This window comes from Argiope bruennichi, chromosome 10 (assembly GCF_947563725.1).
Source record: "Argiope bruennichi chromosome 10, qqArgBrue1.1, whole genome shotgun sequence".
NCBI classification, from domain to species: domain Eukaryota; kingdom Metazoa; phylum Arthropoda; class Arachnida; order Araneae; family Araneidae; genus Argiope; species Argiope bruennichi.
In genome coordinates, this window is record NC_079160.1 from 70938745 (window position 1) to 70965503 (window position 26759).

The following is a 26759-nucleotide window of genomic DNA, read 5'->3' on the forward strand; positions in this document are numbered from 1 at the left end:
TTAAAGCATCTACATAATTTTTACTACTCTGCTGAGGTACAGTATAGTTATAATGCTGTAATACCAGTGTCCGTTTCATAGGGCTGTGATTTAAATTCATTTTATTTTTTAATTAAATTATAGGACTATGATTCCCCACGTTGAGGAACTCCCTCACCGCTTAAATAACAATGTAATTTCTTAACGATAACTATAGCAGGACCTTCGTTTTTCTTTGAAGTGGACTTTTTCTGTTTCGGCTTTTAAATTTCTTAGTGTTATATAAAGAAATTCTCCCTCGAGAGGTTATTAGCGAAGATATCTCTTACGTCCTCGTCGTTTAGTTTTAAGTTTTTTTATTCTATCAAGGAGAAAAAAAAACATAGCAGCGAATTTTTAAACAATAGAGCATATTAATGCATCAAATAATTTTGAAAAGTATGCTATATAAATTCCATAATAAAAAAATGAAGTGTGTAGTATTCAAATTGTGCGTCATTTCTTCCATATACTTCATTATAAAGTGTGAAATGAGTAATATCGCTCAATGCCTGGCTAAGCTCCACAAAGCAAATGGAGTGTTTTCCTATCACTAAGACTTAATAGTATCTTTCTGCTGATACAAATACTAATTTTTTTCATGAATTTTTAATGAGTTCTTAAATATCTGTACTTATCCAGTATGAGGCAAGCGGATACCTTTCTACCCTCATTTTTGCCTGTATATATATATATATATATATATATATATATATATTATTTTTAAAAGATTTAGAGAAAGGGGCAAAAATTTTTGATGATATATATGATTTTTTAAATGTAATAAACCAAAGAGCAAAATTTGAATACTTATGTTTTAGGCTAACTTATGTTTTTTCTAACTGCAATTGCAAAATTGCTCTCTGAGTGTACAAGAATTAACAATTCGTCTAGCCTCGGCGTGTGAAATGTCTTTTTTATTTTTTTCAGCATTGCTTTCTATTCAAATTTCCAAATAGACAGGCAGTGTGGAGCTCTTTATAATTTATACAGTTTTCAGATCTTGTTCATTCGGAGCTGCTTTCGTACAACGGATGCAAATAAGAGTCTCGTGGTAGGACGCCAAAAAGCTTGTATTTAAAACACCGTAAGGAGTTAGGAATGTAAAACCTAGCTGCAAATTTGATATACTCTGCTGTTATAGATTCATGCTGTTGTCGTCGTGTGACAAGTGCAATAAAAAATAAGGGGGAAAATTGGAGAGAGGGATACAATTATATCGGGCTGAAAACATGCAGAACATCCCTGGCCACATCTTCAGCTTTATCGAAATAAAGAATGTCTCTGTTGCAGTCAATGTATATTTTGAAGAGAGCTTAAATAATAGAACGGCAGCTAAAAATATGCTCCGGATCCAGCAGCATGTCTGGAGAGTGTCTGCATTCTTCAAAGAGTCTGGAACCATTAGGCATGATCCTCATGCCCCTCAGATGCCCTGTTCTGAGTCTTGCAATTGTGGTTGTGATGTCTCTTTTATAATTTAGATTTGTCCCGGAAAATTTCTTTCTTTCTTCTTACTTCGTTGGTACAACGCCTCTGTCTTGCCACTGTATTAGCATCCAGCAGTAGACTGCACTGGCCTCCTTGATAAAAGTGTTGTCCTGATCGTTTCTCTCAATGCCCACATGGGCTGAGATCCGTTGCAAGGTGCACGACTTCTTCATTGCCACGATAGAGAACAGAAGAGCATTAAAATTCTGGGAAAAACCTTGTCTTTACACCTCGAATAGTCAAAAGCGGATTTTCAATCTGAGACGATCACGATCCCATCTGAAAGAATCTGCGTTGATTGCGCAAGGTACATAGATTTATGTTTTGAGGGGGGGGGATTTAAAAATTAAAAAAAAAACATTATACCCTTTAGTTTTATGAGGAGTAACAGTCACGGTAATAATCCTTAAAGATTTCAATTTAATTATTTGCTCAACTTGCTTGCTACGTGCAATTTCTATAAGCAGGTCGCTTGAATGAAGTTTTCGAGTAGATTTTATGTTACCAAGATGTGCATATGATTTTTTCGTTTGTCATTATCATTAGGTTAGAAATATAAATGGCGCTCAAATTATAGACTTACTTTTTCACAGCCCTCCTCCCACGATATACCTGAAAAAGCGTTACAGATTCAATAGTTTGTTTTTTTTTTATGTCGTCATTTAAGAGCCTAGGAAAATTTATACTTACTCTTTGTACGTCGATCATTCCATCATTGCTTTTATTTTGATGTTTTTAGATAGTTTTAATCTTAACATTGAAAACAATATTTCCAGCATTAATAATTTAGTTTCTGAAACAAATCAATTCGCCAGCCAAATCATCAAATTTCGAATTTTTCCAGGAAATATTTTGTACCCTTAAATTTGTATTGTGCAGAGCTCTTCTTTCCAATTTGGCATATTTTTAACAAATAGCAAAACAAATTAACTCGGAGAAGTAATAATTTTTAGCTTGACGCTTTAAAGTTTAAATTTATCATAAATTAAGATTGCTTAAATAAGAAAATTGTTTACAGAATTAGTTTACCATTTAGAGAAGTTTTAGGGTAAAATTATCTATTTAAAATCTGTTTATTTATCAATGTCCTCTCTTTTCCTACCAATTAGCACGTCGAATTTTCATCAGAACTACTTTCTAAACTCAAAGCAATGCCATTCGATTCATTTTCCTTTTTTTTCTATCCCGAATTCTATCCCTAGCTCATTGTGTAATAATGAGATAAATGAGCATTTAATCATTCAGCCCCTTTCTACATCTATCAATGGGCACTCTAGAAATGGATTTCGGGCCCTGTTCCCTCCCACGGCCATTGCTATCACCTCGCATTAACGGATCCTAAAATGATTAATGGGTGACTCTAAATAGATTGCAGAAATTCTGTGGCTATTAATAGACTGAGCGCCAACATGCTGTTTACAAAAGCCCCATTGACACTCTTCGATTCGTCATTGGCGACTTTACTAATGCGATTATTTGTCGCCAAGTCTTGAATTGAGAATCGGTTCTTAAGAAGTTGGGTACAAATAGACGTTTATGAATCGCTACCACAAATTCGGTCATTGAATTACTGTATTAAGTATTCAGTCCGTCTTATCTGAATATTAATAGAATTAGTCAATTTTTATGGCTTTTAACGATTTTCTTAAAGCAACAACTCAAAAGTATTTTCATTCAATTTTTTTTGTCGTAAAGAATTTATTTTTGCAAATAAATCAATACAAATTAATTACTTTTTAACGATAGAATAAAAGACAGTATTTGGTTTTTTTCAATCTGTATTCTCTATTGAAAAACTAGAAACTGTTTTCATCGGAAAAGTTATTTTGCCTTCACTGAGCAAAACTTGACTTTTTGTATTCATGACAAAATTGCATCATTGCTTTTGCCTGCCTTTGCCAGTCAGTTTGCTCGCCAATAAATATTAGTTGCATTTAATTTCAATAATATCGTTTATTCATCGCTTTCATTTTGTTCAGAATTTCTTTAAGAAAAGTATTTTTAAGCACCAAATTTTGATAGACATTGAAGTCTTGTTATTTTTTATTGCTTTAAATTCGATTTATTTATTATTGATATTAACTTTCATAACAAAATCAAGTTCCATGACATCAAAGTACCAGTTCGTTTTTAATTTAGCTGTATATTTCCTTATTCCTACAGATATTAGACACAGTCGTCTCTTTTCCTGCTTTTAAAAATGAAATATATATATATATATATATATATATATATGCAATTAAATATTTCATAAAACATTAAAACTGTTTGATATTCTTTACTACGCATTAAATTACAGGGTTTCCATAAAAGAACTCCAGGGTTTTGATGCAATTTTTTTAAATCATAAAATTAGATGTTAATGTTATAACTTATCTATTTAAAGGTTAATTTATCAAGATTGTTTTACCATTTAGTGTATTTCAGTATGTGCCCCGTTTACGGCACGGCACAGATGCAAACTGTATTCACCCTCTTCTCATGACCTGGCTAATATGTCTCTCTCTCACTCTCTCTCTCTCCTCTGCTGAATTCTGAACTCTGGCTATCATCGGAAGAATGCAGGTCACCCTCTCGTGGAGTTAATTTACCACATACATTCTACATAAAATTACGCCCAAATCCAAATGGCTTCCTCAAACCATGCACTGTTCCTTACAGATCCTTTAATGTGGTTCTCTCTTTATTTTTTCCTTTCTTTCTGCAACACCATACTTTTTCTATCGATTCTAGCTACCAGATTAATCAGCTTCCTATTCTCAACAGACTAGGAAGCAATCAAACCATCATCGGTACAAAATTTTACGCACTTGGTTCAAAGTTTTACACAATCTTCACAACTTTATGAACTCGTAATATATATATATATATATATATATATATATATATATATATATATATATATATATATATATATATATATATATATATATATATATATATATATATATACACAAAAGTATTAAAATCAAGTTAATAGGAAAATAAAAAAAACCAAATAAAAATTAAACCAAAAAGGAATATAAAAAAAGAATCCGGCCTGAAGACTTTTTCAAGGGCCACCCTCAGGCAGGGATTCAAAGAAAGGGATTTTTTTCTGTGAAGGAAATCAGACATTAGTCTAATAATGATTCCTCGTGAAATTATGCCCAAGAGATATACCATTTTAACAGAAAGGAAAATACAAAACAACAAATTAGAAGAAAATAACAACTACAAAGTAAAAATACAATAACAAAAATAACAATAAAAACAAAAAATAGCACTAAAGGAAAAAACGAAAAGGCCAGAACATACCATCAGCAGTCAAGGAAATTTTAAGCTATCGATTGTGATTCCCGCTTTTTAAAAACACTAACGGTAAATTAGGTAAACCATTGTAGGCTCCCAGCGTCATCTGTTGAGTGATCTAATATGCAAGGAAAGTTCTATTTTTATTTAAGCCAAAGGATTAATCCCAAACCATACCTTGTTTAATTAAAAAATTAACATTACAGTAATTTTTAGGAAATTCATTTTTAATTAAATTTTTAAGGAGGTTGTTTGATGCTTCAATACAGGAATTATTATTATTGCAAGCCCTTTTGATCCTGTTAACTTGTGAGAAAATTAGATTTTTGAAAATTTTAGAGTTTAGATTGGAATGGTAGTTACATAGTTTTGTTATTTTAAAGTTGAATTCATCCCTTTTATCGTATATACCAACTATTGTTTTATCATTAGCAATTTCGATTTTTAAATCCAGAAAGGTAGCCTCAAGTTGATTTTTATTTGTTTCCGTTAGAATTAAATCTTTTGGATAGCAATTAGTAGCAATATTAGTATTGCCGAAGTTAATTAAAAGTAGGCCATCAATATATCTCCACCCGTTTATTAAATTATATTTAATTATTTTTTTCTCATAGTAATGTAGGAAAATATTAGCTAAAGCGTTTGAGAAAGCTGTTCCCATTGGAATGCCCTTGACTTGTTTATAAAAATTAATACCATTAAACACGTAATTTTCAGTAATATTAAAATTACATAACTCAAGCCAGTTATTTTTAGGAATGATATTTTCATTTAAATATTCGTCATATATAAAAGTGCAGACCTTTATTAATTTTTCATGAGGTAGATTAGTGTATAAATTTTCGAAATCAAAAGTATTAAGTTTATTAATGTTGTTATCTTTAAGAAAATCCAGTACTTCTTTGTTACTAGAAATAATAAATTTGTCTTCATTTTTTATTTTGTCCAGGATAATTTTTAATTATTTAAAGAAATGTTTACCCGTATAGAAATTATAACTGCCAGTGCTACAGATTACGAATATGAATTTTAATGGATTTTTATGAAATTTAACTGTTGGGAATAAATAAGGATAGTTAAGAGAGCAAGTCTTAGTTTTGGTTTTTTTTGCAAAAGCTAGCATTCTTTTATCTAATTCCTTTTTCCCGGTGTTCTTTAACATATAAGTTGCATTAGAGTTATATTCATTAATTAAAAGCTCTTTATAATAATATTTACAAATTAAACAGAAATTATTTGATGATTTATCTATTACTGTAATAACAAATTTTTCTTTTAAATTTTTTATTTCGTTTTTTAATGTTTTACTAAAATAAATCCCACGTTCTTTAGATCTGTCAAAATCAGTATTCATTTTTATTTTAATTTCCTTTAAAAATTCTCACTTTCCATTCTCCGAAACCTTCCGCAGGCCAATGGTATTTTCTAGATAGTTTAGCAATAAAAACATCCAAATCATTACCAATAGTAATCAAAATTTTGTTATAGTTTATTTTTTCTCTTAATCTAAATTTTGTTCCTCTTCCCATCAAATCTCGATTGAATAATTTTTAAATTACCTGTATATATATATATATATATATATATATATATATATATATATATATATATATATATAATTGTTTAGATAATCTTAAGAAAACTAGGAGATTACCAGAGGAAATACATCAACTTTGCATCTCGTCTACGATCAGGTTGGCTTCACTATTGCAAAATTCGCAAAGTGAATGATTTTGATTCATGAATAAATCTGATCGTATCTGTCGGTACATTATAAAAACCCTGACGATTGTATATTTTATAGCTCTAATATTTTATTCGCTCTGACAGATAAATTAAACATTCCTTGTTTGATTACACCGAATGTCTATAACTCCTTAATTTATATCTCGCGAAAGGATGATTCATCAAATGTTGAGAGGTTAAGGGTTTGGAGTGCAACTCAGTTGGTATACAAATGGGAGAGGAAAGAAACGGGAAAGATTCAAGATCGGACGAGTGTTCTTTTTCGCGTTCGCAAGAAAGCGAAAGTGGGTCTAATTTTAGTACTTGTTTTATCTCGGAAAGAGAAAACTAGCTAGCAGTAATAATGACAAATTTTCAGAAGCTAATAGATTCCGAAAACTGCAAAGAAATTGTTTAACATTAAAGAATGTTTTTAAAGATGCTAGTTTAAAAAAGAATAATTTCTTTTTAAGAGATGAGTTATTATTTCACAAAGATAAAATTTGTGGGGACACAGTTTATTAGTTAGTATTACCTCAAAGTTATCGGGATAAAGTTCAAGTAGCTCGAAGCGAAAATCATCTGGGGATGAGAAAAACTTGAGTTAAATTATATTTTTACTGGCCAAATGTTTCAAATGACGTAGGAAATTATTGCCGAACATGTGAAAAATGTCAATTAAGTCCGTAGCTACAGTCGGATAAAATTCCTATCACACCTATCGTTAGAGCCCCATACCCTTTCCATACGGTAAATGTAGACTTAATTGGAGAAATTGTACCACCATCGTCAAGAAGACATAAATATTGTCTGTGTTTAATCGATCAAAATTCTAGATGGCCAGAAGTAGTGCCGCTAAAAAATCTTTCGGCTAAAACAATATGCGATGCACTTTTAGAAATATTCATGCGTACCGGAATCCCAGAAATAATTTGTAAAGATCAAGGCACTAACTTTATGTCCCAATTGACAAAAGTATTAGAAGACAGATTAGGAGTAAGTCCTCGGTTTTCCACTCCATCATACCCAGCGTCGAATGGTTTAAGTAGAAAAATGGAATAGAGAATTTAAACAAATGTTACACCATGTAATTCGTTCAGATCCTACAGACTGGCATAAGCATATTTCATATTTACTTTTTGCATATAGAGAAGTACCTAATTGTACTACTGGAATATCCCCTTTTAGACTTGTGTATGGACGCGAAGCTAGAGGTTCTTTATCAGTTCAAAAATTTCGGTCAGGTGAGGTACCATTGCCCCTAAATCTGAGTAATTCGGCAATAGATTATCTGCAAGAATTAAAAGTAAATTTAGAAAAAGCGGCTGGTCTTGTATCTTTAACCACCGCTAAGAAACAAAATTCGTATGTCTATTACTTTAACCGTGGAAAGAGATTGAAAGAGTTCAAGAAAGGCGTGTTAGTCTATATGCTTATTCCATATTCTACTAATAAATTATATGCAAGGTGGACTGGTCCAGGTGAAATAACTGAAGGGATAAATCGGCATTCTTATAAAGTTAAACTACCAGATGGTAATGTTCGACATATACATGCTAATAAAAGAAGACAATTTCATTCTAGAACACAAACTGTAGGAGTTATTTTTGAAGATGATATTGAATTTGGAGAAATCCACCCTGCTCCAATTAAAACATCTCCTATAAGCAACTATAACATGGAGGTAGATGTAAGTCATTTGGAAGTAGGTAAACAAGTACAATTACTTAAACTTTTGCATAACCGTGCATCGTTGTTCTCCGGTAAAATACAAGTAGCCAATGTTGGTGAACATAAACTTCGCTTTACGCTGGGTGCTGAAAGGGAAAAAACCGTACATTTACAAAATTCCTGAATCTTTAAAGCCTGAAGTAGATAACCTAATTGCAGAATTAGGGAGCTTAGGTCTTATAGAACCCAGTGAAGCAGAAGTTGCATACCCTGTAGTATGTGTAGCAAAGAAAGACGGTAGTATGCGTTTATGCATCGATTTTAGACTGTTAAACGCAGTGACAAAACCCTTCGATTATCCTATGGAGAATATAACAGATTTAATCAATCAAATCGGACATGCTTACATCATATCGTGTCTAGATGTGTTAAAAGGATATTGGGAAATTCCTTTAGAAGAATTGTGATTTTACTTCGTTTAAAACTCATCGTGCTCAATACAGATGGAAGGAGATGCCATTTGGGTACGCAACGGCGCAGCTTCGTTCCAGAACGTGATGAATAGTGCTTTAAGTGAATATCGTGAGTTCTGCAAAGCATATCTGGATGATATTGCTGTCTTTTCTTGTGACTGGGATACACATCTTAAACATTTAGATGTTCTGTTGTCGAAATTAAGAGAATTGAAGTTCACTATTAATGTTAAGAAATGTGTCTTCGCAAAATCCCAAATAAAAAGTATCTAGGTTATATTATAGAAGCAGGAAAGCATGCGCCAGATCCTGAAAAATTCCGTGCTATTGAAACCATCGAGAGACCTAGAACTAAATCAGCATTAAAAAGTGCACTAGGGCTTTTCAGTCAATACCGGAATTACATTAAAAATTATGCGGACCTAGCAAAACCGCTAACAGATCTAACAAAAAAAGAATGTTCCAGAATGTATTCCTTGGACTGATGTGGAAGAACTGTCATTCCAAGAATTAAAAAACTTATTATGTGATGCTCCTAAACTCTACACACCAGATCCTAAAAAACCTTATGTTATTCAGTGTGACGCTAGCTCCTATGGTGTTGGGGCTTATCTTCTCAAAGGGACGACAACGGTAATTTATACCCTATCAGTTTCGCTAGCCAAAAATTCAACAAAGTACAACAGAACTGGGCTACTATTGAACGTGAAGCATATGATTAAAAAGTTTGAAATTTATGTGTTCAGTGCAAACATTGAGATAATAACTGATCATAATCCTTTAAGATTTTTTCAAAACTCTGCACCTCAGTTGGCTAAATTACAACGATAGTCAGCTAGATTACAAGGCTCAGTCGGCTAGATTACAAAGATGCAATATCAATAATTCACACTGCTCAGGTGCTCAATTGAAAAATGCCGATGGCCTATCCAAATTAATGTTTGATTAAATATTCATCAGTGGTTGTTTAAAATCCGTATGATATGACTGTATCAAAGCTTCTTTTCTTCTGTTTATATATATATTGATTTAAAATCTATATTATAATACATTTGTATCAAGGCTTCTTTTCATCTGTTGTTATGCTTACATACATTGTTTAATTTGATTAGTGTACAGTAACAGTATATTTTATGTGTATTATTATACCAAGGCATCTATTCTTCTGTCTGAATTGATATTTTGTATTCATGTTTAAGAATATTAATAATAGATATGAATCTTTTTTAATGTTAGATATCCTTCTTTATTGTGTCAGATTTCGCTCAGCTCTGCGAAGCGCAATCTTATGGAAAGGGAGGGGGGCATCATGTCACTAATCACCACGGAACTGGTCTGGCCGTCCTCAAAAGGATGTGAAGTGAAGAGTGAAAGAACAGTTACTCGAAGTTAGAAGCCATGAGTAAGATGAAGGGGTCTGGACGCAGAGAGTGTGTGCGTCTTTTGCGGGTGCTCTGAGAACTCTGAGTCATCATTAATAACAAAGTTATTACAGTTAGGAAAAGATGAGTTTCTCATTGTATATAGTTTTATTAACTACATAAATTAGCAAGGCTTGAACGTCAATCGAAATGAAATATCATGTAAGAAGGAAAACAAGATAACAGAATTTAATTTGGAATTAAAATTAATATATATACACAACTATTGCCAAATTCGTTAAAACAATATATACAGAAAAAAATAATGAATAATTCAAAGGACACGAAAAAGAAAATAGTTTGTTATAATCAGCACTAACTCGTCGCCACAACTTATTGAAACAAATTCTGCTGTGCGAACTTATTCATTTGTACAAGCCAAACAATCCTGTGTTCATAACTATTTTTTGAAATTAATATCTGCCGTGGTGTTGTATTTGAGAAGGAACTGTTAGGATCTACTGAAAGTGAAATTCTTGATGGCCTTTCTATCCAAGGTGTTTTGCTGTGAAATGAATACTTATGAAAAATGGAATTGCTCCTGTTGCCACTAGTAGTTTTATCTTAATGTTTAATATGGCTAAATTACAGCCCGACATCAAAGCAGGTAGGTGACTTAAACTGTAAAGCACGTCCTTATTTACCAAATCCCATTTGAAGCTGTAAATTCCAATGTTTCGACCATTCCAAAATTATTTACAGAGTTCTAGTTGTGTAATTGTTGGCTATCTTGTGAATGAATATATTCCACCCGCTTTTTTCTGTAAATTTTAAATAGCTACATCATTCTGAATTAAGGGAACTCCCGCAATGGAAATTAGATAAAAAAAATTCCGGAACTTAAAGAAAAACTTCCATTCCAAAGTTAAAAAAATTATTGATTCGCGAATAAAAACTACATTTTTATAGTAAAGTGATAAAATAGCAAATTTTCATAACACGATGATTGATGAAAATGTTACAAAATTAGTTATCTCCCATGGATTAATTTAGAACTTAATGCTATTTTTAAAAAAAAAATTCGTCCTGAAAAGTGCTTCTACGTCCAATGAAATTGTGAAATCTCAGTCGAACATCAAACAAAAAGTTGAAAATCAAAATGTCTACAAAAAAAGCCGTCCAAGTGAACAGCTAAAAAAACAAAAGTTGCTGAACGTGCTCGGATGTTAGCGGAGTGTCGAACTCAATCGAAACTGTCGTTTTTACCATAACGTTCGTAACATTGGAAGGTTTTTAAAAGAAAAGAAAAAAAAATCTGATAGTGATCATATTGTTAATATTTCACCATCTGACAACAAATATCCTTCAGTGACTCAGACGAATCGGATAAAATTGCACTGCATTTTTCTAACGATCTTCCATCCACATCGTTGAATATAAATACTAATTTATAGTATATTTCTTTTTGAAGTAAAAAGACGAATACCTGCTGATTGTTTTCATCTCCAGTAAGTAAATTTTTACTCGACTGAATCATCCAATAGCCTCCTCTGATAGAATTCATTCAATCATGTGTAAAATAAACCGTGACGGAGAACTAAAATTTAAGCTCGATAGTTCCAGTCATTCTTCTTGAACAGATTGAGTCACTCTACATCTAATTCAACCAGTAATAAGACTAAGGTTAAAACCAGCCAATCGTAAATTTTCCGAAATTACTTCTATTTTTATTTCTTATTACAATTTCGTAGGATTCCGTGAAATTCTGTTTTCAGGTGAAAAGTCTTAACAAATAAAATCCTTCACGAATGCTGTCACCGACTGAAAAAGGCCCTATTATGTTATTCTTTCTTTAAACAGTTCTTTACATTGCTTTCAGTATTATATTTAGAGTTTTACTGTCGTTTCTCGAAAAGTTCGACATAAAACTGGTACTGTAATTTTTGAACAAAAAGCTTAAATGGAATACACGAAAGTATTTAATCATTCAGCGTGAAGACGCAATAAGCTTAAGACTTCGAAATGGCAATGATTTTAGAACGAAGAATAGGAAACCGCCTTCCATCAGGAAATTACTTTGTGACCTGTAATAACACATGTTTTAAACTTTAATAATTTTATACGGTATAAAAAAAATCATATCATTTTACTCCTCTTATTTTAAATAAATCTTTGGTATTTCAATACAAGATCGATAGATTTGTGCGTGTTATTGGGGAAATTCACAGCAAATATAATATTGAAAATATCTACTGCCATTGTGCTGTATTTGAAGATAATTAATATTTTTGTGTGTTGATGGAAAAGTAATGAAAGCAATCTGAATTGTGAACTTATTACAATGAAACTTTTTTTATATCGAAAATTCTAAAAGTGTCTTTTTTTTATTTCCCTCATTAAATTGCACCCTTTGCAACTATTCAATATTATATTAAGAGCCGAAATGTTTGTTGTCAGTATCGTCTTCTTTAACAAACTTTAAATAAGTAATAAAAATATATTCAATAATTTAACAGACATAACAATATTACACAATCAATTTACATCACTTTTTCTGTTTTCAAAGATGGACATCACTTTTACACTCACTTTTATTTAAGAACAGCGTAGACTTCTTAATAAGAGTAGAATTTCATAATAAGAATCTATTATATATATATATATATATATGTCACCAACTGCGACTAAATTTAAGGTGCCAAATATGTCCACACCGTACTACTTCCGAACTTTGACTATTCCAAAACACCATATTTATTTTATGGTGCTTCCCCTTCCCTTTCGCTTTTCATTTCCTTCTTGGAATATACCTCACTTTGTCTTTTTAAACTCATTTCATGGGTTTCAGAAATTACAATGGTTCCTGTTATTTTCCAAAAAAATACACGGTTCTCAAAGCTATTAGTAATCAACTTATTTGCTTATTTTCACAATTGGTTACAAGTCAAATGACCATGGTAATATTTTTGATACACAAATAATTAGTTACCATGTGTTATTTTGTTTTATTTGCTTATGGCAATTTTCTTAGTGGCAATTTTCCATGCCCTATAGACAATTTCGATCTCTACTAAATGCAAATTTTGTATTTATACTGGCAGCATGAGTTCCTTGGAAACACTTTCCCATTTTCCTAGTTGATTCATCCCATTGCCTTAGAAACCTTGGCCCCTTTAAGAACTCTAAAATACAAAGACTATCAAATATTATTCTGCTGAGTGCCGAGTCATTTTAGAATGATTAGAAATGACCTTACGGATAACTACAAAAACAGCATCTTTGTTTATGCAGTGTGAAATACTGTTTTGTAATGCGAAGAATTCTTTTGCCCATCGTCTTTACTGGCTACAGCAAAACTGATGGAATCAATATATCAATAATGAATAATATTGTATAAAACCAACGCTTATTTTCTGTACTTTTCTTCGAATCCATGAGCTCCATGTCAAATTGACTAGCCTCTGCATTGGTCATACTACTAAAATACATAATTATCTTTTATTCGTAATCTCTGCATTGGTCATACTACTAAAATACATAAATATCAAGTTCCTTCCTGCTGGAAATGCCAAGTGAATTTAACAGTTCTTTATCTTTTAATTGAATGTTCTGATTTTCTCTTCATCATTTAAGTGTCTTTAATTCCTCATCGCTGATGAGGGAAATCCTCACCACTTAAGTTTTGAAAAACTATTGAGATTTCTCCTATTTTATTTAATAATTACTTTTTTTTTAAAGTTTGTAATGCGATACGGATTTTCCATTTCAATCCTAAATGGCTTTTGATTTGACTGATTAATTCTAGAATTTTTTCTAGATAATTATTTATTAACTTATAACCATAAATCTAGCGCAGTACAGCTTTTACTTGCGCGAGCCATTAAACCGTGACCGACAAACCAACCTATGCATTGTTCATGATGTCATTTCGGGATTATGAGGATTATATAATAAATCGTTTTAAATAAATTAGTAAAGAATATAAGCTCAGCAAATGGATTTCTGTTGATTAAAATTGAAATTTTTTTCATAGTGAACTTCATCTCGCACATTACTTGAACCATTAGGCCTGCAATCCTCTTTTGACAAAACATGTGCAAAAGGCATTTTCCTCCACTTACAAATAATTTTGAAACCTCTATTCCAGAAAAAATGTTCACGAAATCTGTTTCTTTCTTTCGTCCTAAACTTCTCAAAAATCGAATTCAGCATGATGAGTTGCGTAAGCAACTCATTCACCCTAAGGGCTCTTCTTATAAGGGGGAAAAAAGATGGAGATTTCCTAAGTAGTTATAGCTCCAGCATAAGATTTTATATTTACCCTACATTAGTTTCCTCTGATTGCTCCATTCTTATACGAAAAATAAACATGATTTGGAATTGAAACTTTAACTGCATAAAACTCCTGTTATTCTTATTAAAGCAGATAGAAGGTTCTACATCTAATAAAAACTGGCTATAAAACTTTGAGTAGAAACCAGTCAATCGCAAATTCTTGGAAATTACTTCCTTTTCTATTTTCCTGCTTTATTTTCGGAAGAATCTTAAAATTTCGATTTTTGGGGCGAAAAGTTTTATCAAATAAAATCCCTTCCAATTGCTATCGACAAGAGATAGAAGCTCCACATTATTCTTTCTCCAAACAGCTTATCTTTCTTTAATGTTTTGTGTTGAATTTATTGGAAAATAATTATTACTGAAGCACAGTAATAATTATTTACTTTGAAGTTCAAAGTATTAAAAACTTCGGTTAATAGTAATAATTTTTTTTTCTAAATGGTAGAAATTTGACATTTAAAAGAAAATATTTTCTGTCAAGACAGATTTTCTGACTTTCTTTCATTTGCATGCCAAGGACAAAAGTTTCATCTTTTTTTTTCCCCCCATTTTTCCAAAACTAGAGGTTTTTGAATTTTCACTGTTAGAGTTGACTACACATTTGTTCTCACTGAATATTATTTCTTTAAAAATTACACTCCACTTAACTGATATGCAGAACAAAAAAGCGATTTTTTTTCTGTGATTTTTTATTAATAATTTTGGAAATACATGTCGAATGATCTTTCAACAAAATTGATCTGAGCATTTGGAAACGAATGAGTCTGAAGTGAATATTATAAATAACATAAACATAATATTGGCAAAACAACTAAGAGCAGACTTGCGTCTAAATTATCTTAAGTTCCCCACTATATCTTGGGAATCAATAAAAAATTCTAGTGAATTTTTTTATTCTTAATTTGCTGATGGAAAAAAAAGTGATTTCTTCAACTGTGTGCAACTTTATCAAAATCACTAGTCATAATTACTATATGAGTCTCATTCAGTGATTCATTTAATGAGAAGGAAAAAATGTATCTTAGTGAGAAACCTAAAGAAAAGGCTTAGTAATTAATTTCTTCTAAAAAGGTTAAAAAAATCATTATAAATATATGTTTATTTTTATCCTGGAAATATTTTTATTCAATCTGTTCTTGATCATTAAAAGTAAAAATCTTTATGGTAATTCATTTCTTAAAAGTTTGGACTCACTTTTTCAGTTTCCTCCTTCAGTGTCTCGTTCCTCGTTATTTGATTCCATCCGTATCTAAAACAATGGTCTTTTTTTAATTTTAATTTATCCAATGTGGCGTCTCTTAAGAGCAAATAATAGTCAACAACATTTTAGTGCTATATGTTTTAATAAGTAATTAATTGCACATATCACAGGTGCACATATATAAAAGATTTCAGCATTAAATGGGCCGTTTGTTAACAGTTTTCTAAGGCCATATTCCACGAAACACATCACACACTCATCATCTTACAACATAACACCACTTATCCTCACGTCCACTCCATCACATCTCCTCTCATTCTGGTCTTTTTTTTTTTTTTTTTTTTTTTTTTTTGTGTGTGTTTGGAGATAGAGGACGCTAGTCAGTACACCAATTATCTTTTAAATAACTTTATATAAAAGAAATTATTTCCCTGGTTACTTTTAAACAACTGAAAACTAAGTATAAATACAAGATTGTACTTGTTTACAATAACATAAAAAGTTTTATTAATATATGATTAAAACACAGTCTTACATGGAATTATTTACTTCTTTATTTGCAATTTATGAATTTTGTTGAAAAAACTGACTTAAGAACGAGTTTACTGAAATTCGTTAATTTTCATTTATTTGTATTTGATAAGAGACTTATTAAAAATCTAATCATTTCGTCTGAAGCTTAATTAGATTCATTCATCCTTGGATGAATTACAAGCTATATTAATGGCACAAATCAGCGTTACGTTGAAATCCTGCTTCGAAACCCTCTAATGAATTTAATCGACTTAAATGGGAGCTATAATTATCTGCTGCTCTAAAATTTGTACCCGATTAGGTAGGATCAATTCTGTAAATTGTAGATTGGGAAGATGAAAAGAAAAATTATGATGGAATCCTTATATGTATGCACAAAATTATATACCTTTAACTACAATTAGTTGATAATTATGCTCCATGTAGCCTTCTACGTTTAAGTAATTATTGTAAAATCTTAATTCCTTAAAATATTGCGATATATTTCAGTTAGATTACGCAATTAGAAACCATTTTATAGATTTCAGATTGTGCAATATTGGATCATAATATTCAATAGTTAAACAAGAGCATTATATTTTACTCTGTTTCAATATTGTATAACTCGCGTTCAATATTATATATAATTCAATATTGTATTTCAATATTATAATGCAATATTATATAAGATAGTGTATTACTTGGGGAGTGGGAAAAATTCTTTGAAAATTTGAATCGATTCCACAATACATTACTTACACCGCAACAATAGGGTTTGGAAATAATACTTAATTAATGTTTTATGTATAGAATTGAAAGTACTATATTAAAAACGATTTTTCTTCAAGTCAAACTTTTTATTTTTTGACATTTGGATTATATTACATAAACCATTTCTAAATGTGGTTCTTTTAATAATTATATCAAGTTAAGCATTCTGAACGAGCTATAAATCCCTTAAATGTCATAACAACAGAAGTCTGTACTTCTTCGCCCATTTTTCAACTTTCTTCAACCTCAGTTTTAATTAAAACAGAAAGTATTTTTAACTAGTTAAAGTCAAAAAGTGAGAAATTTGACACGCTGTAAAAAGTTTAGATTAATTTCATAACTTGAGAAAATGCGTCCTAAGGGTTCACTTAAACACTTAACGCACTTTAACTGCTCGTTTGTCTTCTTTTTGATGCATCTTGCAGTAGAAGAAAAGAAAGAACAGAACTTTGTTAAACTAGTTTAGAAAGGAAAGACGCTTTCGATAAACTTCCTTTTTGCTTTAGAACTTAAATTATTTACTTGAATGAAAGTACAGGGAATGAAAGGAAGAAATGCAGTGCAGATGTTTCTTTAGCTCAAATGGTATGATGTTTTATCCCATAAAAATATTGCTTAAATGACTTAAATTAATTCAAATATAAAATACCCATTGAGTTTTAGTTTTATAAAACATCCATTTATTGTATAATATTAGAAATTAAAAAGGAGAATGACAATAATGTTTTCAAAATCAGTCAGTAACTTATCAGGAATAATTGCGCTGTTCTATAATTGTTTATTTTTTGTTTTAAAATTTTTATTCCGCTCGTTTAAACAACTGACATTTTGAAAGTTGTATTTTTACACGTTTCGTTAACTTGGCTTGTTACTTGTTTTTAATGAATTTATTGTATGGAATTTATGGTACGAAATTATCTCTGTTCTCTTTGTAATGAATTTAAGAAAAATTAATTTCCATATATCCATTAATAAAAGTGGATTAGTTTGCGTGTGTCATTTCTTGGAGATGGCATTAAGGGTGATCATTTTCCCCGGGAGTGATTCATATATAAGTTTCGGCTAGGATTAAGCTAAGCATCTAGGATAGGAATGCCTAAAGCGGATAGCTACTTTCCCTTGTTCGGTTCCAGTGGGTGGTGCAGTCGGGTTCGAATCTCTTTTCATATCTTATGGCTCCTTATCATTTGGTGTCTTCTTTGGGCATCGCTCTATTCTTACTTATTTTAATAGTTTAAACCACTCTAATACATTTTTTTTTTTGTCAAGCGAGTTTCCAGAAATAATGGAACAGTTCAAATTATCTCTTTTCTCTTTGTACATAAGAGTGTATCTGCAACTATGGTTGTTGTTGTGTGATTGTCATTGGCGCAAGGACCATATTTGGCCATGATGCGCCAAGCAGATGGTAAAACATAAAAGTAGAATATATTAGTATATGGTAGTTTTAATAGATTTCTTAAAATATAAAAGCAGGTAGGAATAAAAATATGTATAGTGTAATAATGCAATACTATAAGATAAAAAAAAATTCTGTATAAATACTATATGAATGATATGAAACTGATGACCATAAAGATAAAATTAATGTTAACAATACAAAATGCAAATATAAAAGTTAATAAACTTTAAAAACTTGGATGGTATCTCTCATCCACAAAGTTCTGCAAGGTTAATGACGATGTTTAAAAAAAACGAACACGATATTAATTAAAAGCAGGGCATTAAATTAAAATATGATGAACAGTAAAATCCACATGACATGTTGGGCACTTTGGTACCTCCTCGCCATAAATGAGATGTCGGTGTGTACAGCTCGTATGACCTACACGGAGACGAGTCAATTTTACGTCAGTCTCGCTTGTAGGTTGAACAGACAACAATCCAATAGTTGATTTGATGGAATGCAATTTATTTTGTGTCCGCAGATCTTACATTAATTGCCAAGTAGAGAAGTTGTGTTTCGCCAAGGCTTTTTTGACATCGCAGTCCCTGACACAAAAAAATTCGTATCTGATTTTGCCGCTGGATGATTTCATTTCCAGAAATGCCAATATGACTCGGTACCCAGCAACTATTGATTTGAACATCCTTGTTTTGCAAGAGACGCAAAACGAACAAAATTTGTACAGCTATCGGGTGCATCCGATTATGATAATGAGAAAGTGCTTCCAATGCACTCATGCTGTCGGTATAAATAATGAATTTTCGCTGAGTGGAAGGTGAAATTTTCTTTGCAGCATAGAATATACCCTTCAACTCAGATGTGAATACGGAGCAACAATTATGAAGTCGGTAGCTCAGTTTATCAGATGGAAGTATGAATTCAGCCATCCGTGAAAATTGGTACAAATGAAGGGTACCGATTGCGATGATAGAGATAAAGCTGTTGGAAAACAATCGGAACAATTGATGATTTATCAAATCCGAGAGATGAATTTGAAAAGGAAAAGTGCTGCGTGTCCCAGGGCGGAAAGCATAACATATCAACTGATTTAAGAACGATAAATATTCTCAAGATTCGAGCCATGTACGAGAATTTTGGCTCGCTCACAGAATGGGGGGGATATGGGATGGACGGGCATCATATAATCTGCGAAGGACAGCTGGAAGTGTAATTTCAGTTAGAGATGAGATACGGTTCGCCCGGCAGAGATAAAGTTCGAAAATGATATAAAGCGACAATTTTGTGCATCTTAAATTAAGGGGCAATTGGTGACAAATAACGTATAAACTTCCAATTGGAGAAGTGCGAAATACTCCTGAGCAGATTCGCAAACCAAAGTGGTGCTTAGTATCCAGTCGACGCGAAATGGAATTTCAATCAGAACCACACACCATACATCCATAATCTATGTGGAAAAGTATTATTGCTTCATATATACATAGTAAGGTGGTTCGATTGGCACCCCAAGATGTTCTGGAGAGCACCTTCACGATAATCAAGTTTTTTTCACACTTCTTCTGAAGATGCATTATATATGGAAGGAAAAATAGGATATAGGATTGTAATCAGGTCATTACGAACAGCGAAATTCCTGGGTTTTCAATTAATAATATTGTATATTTGCAACAGAATTTTAAAACTAATGCTAGTCTATTGTTGATAATTCAATGTAAGCATGAAACTGCTTATAAATGTTTTCTCTTAATAAAATATTAGTTTTATGCCCATTACAAAATGATAAATTTCTTAATTATTGCAATTGAAATTTTTATTAATATTTTAAATCACAGAAATTAATGAGTCTAATAATACATAAATCCAAATTTACAAATAATGTTTGACTTTTAAATTGACTTTAAAATTCAAATCTGCTAAAATCTGGATACCATTTTAATTAGTTTTAGGACTGCTCACACTCGATTCACGCATTGGCATTTGTTGATAGGGGAACGAACACAATTTTGTACAATTTATAACAGTCCTGTGTCTGTTTTACACATTCTTGAAGAATGTCCACGATTTTCTTCACAGCGTCTTATATTCTTTCAGAAATCTCACTCTGATTTGGGTAAGTTGCTTTCCAAAACTCCTCATGTTAGCATTTTCAGTTTTTAAAAAAATATATTGGTTTTTATAATTGTATATTATGACACGCATTTTAGTACTGTTCCATACTTTATATCATTGTTGCGCCTTTTCGTGTCTGATATTTTTATACTTATTTGACACATGGATTTCGTAGACATACCATGTTCCGATTTTAGAATAAACTGGTGCAAATATTTTAATTCTGTGAGTGTGGCGCAACTTAGCCAAACAGAGCTTATGTGTCACAGGGGTGTTTGTGCTCCGGGGAAACCCCGGAATTCCGGGGATTTTGAACGACGATCCCCGGAAATTCCGGGGATCGTCGTTCAAAAGGAAGTAGGAATAATAATGAATTATTTATTTTGATCTGGGTAATTTTGTTTGCTTTTAAAGCAGAAAACGCAAGGTCAGTGTGTGTGGTGAAAACTTTTCCTTTCTTTCTCCAAAGGCAGTGATAATGCGTGAAAAGGGGGAAAAAACTTCTTTTTTGTTCTTTCCTTATTGCGAGTTATGACTCATTCCCCCGGTTCTCAGACATTCTCTTCTGGATTCTTTTCGGCAAGTAGGTGCGGCAGAAAAAAAAGGGGGAGACTTCGTTCGACCAGATGTGCGATCACGTGACTCTGGGTTCAAAGGTCTTATCTCTCCTGGCGTGGCGCCAATAAGTAGAGAAGGGGGATTTTTCGCCGTATTAGCTATTTGTCATTGATCGCTTCGGAACTTTTTTTTTCTTCGCTGTGTAAAATTTTCGTTTCATTTATTGATGCACGTGTAAATTTTTCGTTTCGCTTATTGAAATATTTTTTTATTTATGTACGCAAGAGAATTTCATTTAGAAATTTCAGCATATGAAACAGAAATTACCCCTTAAAAATTCATATCTAATTAGTTTTACAGTATTAGATCCAGAGCTAAAAGGTAAAACCAGTACAATATTAGCTTTTGAAAAATTATCATCTTTTATGTCCCATATTTTTAGTGATAATGAAAAGTCAAAAGTAGAAGCTGAAATAAGGTTATACCAGAGTAATATTGATATCACCAAAGAAATGCTCTACACATCTGATGAAAGTGGAAATCAAGTCAAGTGTACAATTGATAAATATTGGTCTAAAGTTTTTAATTTAAAAGATGATTTCACAAATGATTATAAGTATCCTACATTGGCTAAATTGGTCAAAGCCTGCCTTAGCTGCTTCCATGGCCCATTAGTGGGAAGTGCATTCAACTTAATGGATACACTTGTCACTGACTATAGAACCTCTCTTAAGATTGATTCCCTAGATGCAGTGCAGACTATTAAATATGATTTAATGGCTTCTAAAGAAACCTCATGTGAAAAATATGGCTCAAAAAATCCAATGACTGATCCAATTCACAAAGATCTCTTACTGAATATGAACAGAAGTTGGAAAACATATCAAGAGGACTTAAAAACATGTATTTCAGATGAGTCACCTATAAAAGTCTCTGAAAAACCTTCTACATTAGCAGAAAAGCAAACTGCTTCTACCTCTGCATGTGCAGTTCTCGAGGAAATTTCTTCAACTGTAAATGAGGAAAATAAAAGTCAACCTTCCTGCAATTATGAAGTTCACCACAAAAGAAAGACAAGCCCACAAACATCAGAAAATAAAAAAAAAGCAGCAGAAATTAGATAATTTTTTTTAAAAGAATTAATTCAGGTAATTTAAAAGATTTGCATAAAATGTAGTAGTTTATATGTTTGAAAATTTATGGTTATTAATTTTGCAAAAAAAGTAATTCATTGAACTTTTATAATTAGGTCATTCAATACTTCATAATTGTAATTTTTCATTTCTCCCCCCCCCCTTCTCGAAACTCCAAAATGCCGGTAGTAAGTCCGTAAAAGTTTCAGGGGATTTTTTGGGGTCCCACAAACACCCCTGGTGTCATAAAATACAAAAAAAACCCTTCAAAATTTTAATTGTTGTAAGATGTATTATAACTTATCAACATGCATACAGTTTATGTAATGACTACCACTAGTACAGAATTAAACAATATAAAACATCACTTTTTTTTTTTAATTTTGCGGGAGACAAAAACTTTTTAAAATTTTTATACAACTTGAATCTGCACCAAATTTATTTTGAGAGTAATTTTAAGCACATAATATTAACAAAAAAATTAATACTAATTTTCCTATACCATTAAATTTAAATCTCTAAGAAATATTTTTGTGGAATTCTCATTTTGTGGGAATTTGCTGAAGGCACATAGACCATAAAACTTTAGAATAAAACATAAATATAATATTAAAATTTCGCAAGTCTTCATAAAGTGAAAGTTTATCAATAGGTCATAATATAGAATAGAAAATGTATGCATAAAAGTTCATTGAATACGAGAAAAAATGTCTTTTCTACATAGGAGAATATAACCAGTACCTAGTATTATTAAGTTTTGAAAGAGAGAAAAAGTAATAACAATGAAAATAAAAATTCAATTAAGTTGCTGATAAATATATTATAATAATGACTAGATGACCCGGCAAACGTTGTTCTGCCTTATAAATTATTTCTATTGAATATTTTGGTTGTTAACGAATGCATTGTAAGTGTGTGGAGATGCGATCTATGACAGAAGGAGGAGTGGAGAGCTGTAGACGATGATCGCCGATAAAAACAGAAAAGCACGAACCATTCATTTTCTCAATACAATGTATTTCATTAACATAACGAACATATGCATTGTTTGATCTCTTAAAAGTTAAACGTAAAGTGAAAAAGTAATATATTTTTTATCCTAAAGTATAAAAATGAAATAAAGAAAATCAATATTCATTTCGAAGAGCAATTCAGTGTACGATATTTTTTCTCAGTCCGTCTTTAGCCAACACAAATAAGCTCGATGGTTTGCCCACGCGAGAACATGCCACGTGTGAAAAACATGGTGTGTCCAAATCTAAGCCGTAAACAGACATCGTTTGGTCTTGCGACTTATTGATTCTCACTGCGAATGCGAATCTAATAGGAAATTAAACGCGTTTGAATTCGTGGCACAAAACATTTTCGGCTCGGAATTTACCATTAAAAATGACGGCTTCGATAACGTTTTTCATCAATTTTTTAATGACCAAATTGCGTGTCATTGCACAGCCGTGGTGGGTTCGAATTCTGAAGTAAAATAATCGGAGATCCAACTTTCAGTCGTAGAAGGTGTGGTGACATGCCTGGCACATCCAGTGAGTTCAAAAACTCTGTTGGATAATTTACAGCTTCGTTAGCATCACAAACTGTATCGATCAGTTTGTATGATACCAAGTCACCTAGCAACGACTGAAGTATCTTGGAGTTTAAATCGTCGACAACCACATTTTTTGCTGCCAAAATGGCTCTTTCTGCCAATCACGCATGATTTATGTATTATGTGCGTACATCGGGAAATATGCGGTCAATGAGAGCATTTTGCGAATCAAAGATAGTGCAGAAATTAGTGAGCAATTTTATGCATCCAGTATTTTATTAGACAGCAACCTTTCCATCGCCGATATCTAACAATCGGTCCGAGAATGTGTCAGTAGATGGATCTTGTAGAATTTGGACGCGCGTGTTTATTTTTAGCTGGACTTTTTCAACGTTACATCACAGTGGCGATGATTTCAAGCAAGTGTTGATCTCATTAGCGTACGGTGAACGTGGATAGGAACACCCTAATTACCTAGCGTTATGAAATATACTTTACGACCTATTCTCATACCTACCAAATACAAAAAATTTCATGAAAATCGGTCTAGCTGTTTCGGAGGAATACGAACACAAACACTGTGACATGAGATTTTTATATATGAGATGTCTTTTTTTTCAATCATTTTAGTGTACACGAAGGGTTAATGTCCACAATCCATGTTAGATGCACATATATTATTGAAATGATGAATAAAATATTTGTGCATCATATTTCTTAGTGAGAGTTCTTAATGTAAATTTTTCGTTCCATCGCTTCCATTGCTAATTCGGGGTTTTCCCATTTAAATGTTTTCCATGTTTCAGACTTAAATACATCAGAATTCCTTGACACAAAATTGGGCACTGCTTTATAAAGTTCTTCTTCATTGTGTGTATCTGCGAGCGAAAGAAGAACATAAATATTTGTTCTGGATATGTTTGACATTATGATACTGGAACATTGCTTTTTCAGTTCCAACAATTCGTATTTATCAGCCGCTCTAAACAAATCTACAGCTTCGTCCCACTCAACTTCTGGCATCTTGTTCGTGTATATGTATGACAACAGATGCCGCAGGGTGGCAGCATCCACGTCAGGCATGTCGATGCATTTGCTGGCCTTCTCCCGCATGTCGTTGGTAAACGTTGCCTTGAAGACGGGAGAGCGACTACTCAGAATGATTTTATGAGCTGGAAATGTTTCAGAATCAGCTCTCATGCTAACAGCACTTAAAGTCCCATCTTCGTAAAATTGATTAATATTTTCCTTGAACGGGCAGCTGAAAGTAGCAGACTCGATGTTGTTGTTGTAGTCGTAGTTGCTTCTGTTATTGTTGTAGTTCTGTTTATTGGCGCAAGAGGAATAGCAGACTCGATGCATTCTTCAATACACATCTCTTTCACATCTGTCTTAATCACTCGTTGTGCAGAAGTTTCGGATTCTGCATAGTTTTCTATCCGACTCCATAAAGGTCCATAGCATATTTCGAATTCACATCGTAACGAGAGCATATCGTTAGGTAAGAGAGCAGTTTTATCAATTAGCAGCTTTTGTTTCGCAAAGAAGAATGCACACAAAATAATATATCTTTCTTTTATCTATAAATTTTATGATATTTTTGCGATTGACAACTGTACCAGCACAATTTAAGAGGGCTATTTCACATTTTACCGCATTATTTATACCCACTGCTCCAATATCAAAGTCAACATATGTATATACTTTGCCATTGCTGTTTTCTGCCAAATCAGAGAATAATCAGGAGATTCTTCTGAAGTTGATTTCAGCACTCGTGTAATTTTATGTCCCAATGGAAGTGAGCTGAAATCATTTATGGTCCAAACGAAACGATGGCGATCCATTCCAAAATGAGTGCAAGCGTAACACACAACGTGGCTCGGTGTTTCAGTTACTTTCCTTCCCATACGGCATCGAATGGTGAGGATATCTTTTGGTAAAAATTCTGCTTTTCTGCGAGAGAAAATCTCATCTTTTTGTAAGAATTCGGGAAATTCGCTGTGACCACCTCTTATGAATAATTTTGCATCTGCTTTCATTATTAAAGGTACTCCATTCTGATCAAGGAATGAAAACTCGTAATATATTATAATGTGTTCCGGTCCATCACTGTCTTACCTCCTGTAAACATAGAAATGCATATTTTTACCACAGATTTTGAATCCGAAACACCACTGAGTCAACTCCATCGATTTCACAGTAAACACAGGGCTGATGAGTAATTTTTCGAAATTTAAATCAGAGCCATTTTTTATGGTCCAGATGTACGTGAAATCGGTTCTTATCTCGCAGCTATAAGAATGTTGCCTTCCATCTGATGTCGAACTAATCATCGTTTTATTTCTACAGTCTTCCATGTTTTTTCCCTTCAATATCTATTCACACATTACTTACATTAAATGCCTTTTAAATAAAAATTTGTTTCATTTTCTGAACTCTTGATCATCCAGGTACTTTTGGCATATATGAATAAACTGATAGTTTGCTTACTTGCTTCTATCTAGGACTGATATCAATTTCTCTTATCTAAAAGATGAGCAATCTTTCCTTGAATTGTGCGTCATTATCAATCGAGACAACTCTTTTTTTGTTGTAGTTACATTCTGATAAGTATTTGAAAAAGATAATAACGCACCTTTGTAAATTATGTTTTCAATGCAAGGGTTTTAATTTCGTTGCATTCAGTTTCTGTTCTAATGATATCTCAAAGCCATTCATATCATTTGAAATTTCAAATTCATTGTATATCCTGAAATTTCTGTTTGCGGAGTTAAAAATATTACGAAATTGTTCGAAATAATTATTTATTTCAAATAATAATAATTCTCTTTTCTTAGATAAAATACATTGTTTTAATTATAGAATGACAATTTGAATAAAGTTCTTTTACTGTTGCCTAGCACCTTGACAAATTTACTCAGTTTAATTTTATTTACAATTCTCATTAGAATCATACGTGATAGTTCTCTTTATTGAAATAAGTATAATCTAAGTTAAATGAAAGTTCCTTGAATTTATAAGATACCTCAGGATTTCTTCAAACATGGTATATTTACTAGCAATGATGCATCATAGTATTTTTAGTGATTCAAGTACAAAAGATTGAAACGATTGTATAAAGGTTTTTTTTTAATTAAAGTTTTGTTATAATCTTTGTTATT

The 26759-nt window shown here is 32.0% G+C and overlaps 1 protein-coding gene across 1 annotated transcript; it reads right to left on the reverse strand.

Annotated features, from left to right (window-relative positions):
* Nucleotides 1-24315: 24315 nt before the first annotated feature.
* On the reverse strand, nt 24316-24960 carry LOC129987582 (speckle-type POZ protein-like). The gene has a single exon (XM_056095545.1). It carries the CDS (start codon nt 24958-24960, stop codon nt 24316-24318), a length of 645 nt encoding a protein of 214 aa, XP_055951520.1.
* Nucleotides 24961-26759: the final 1799 nt, after the last annotated feature.

Coding starts and splice junctions, on each gene's coding strand:
- LOC129987582 (XM_056095545.1), bottom strand. CDS start 24,960: ATGCATCGAGTCTGCTATTCCTCTTGCGCCAATAAACAGAACTACAAC.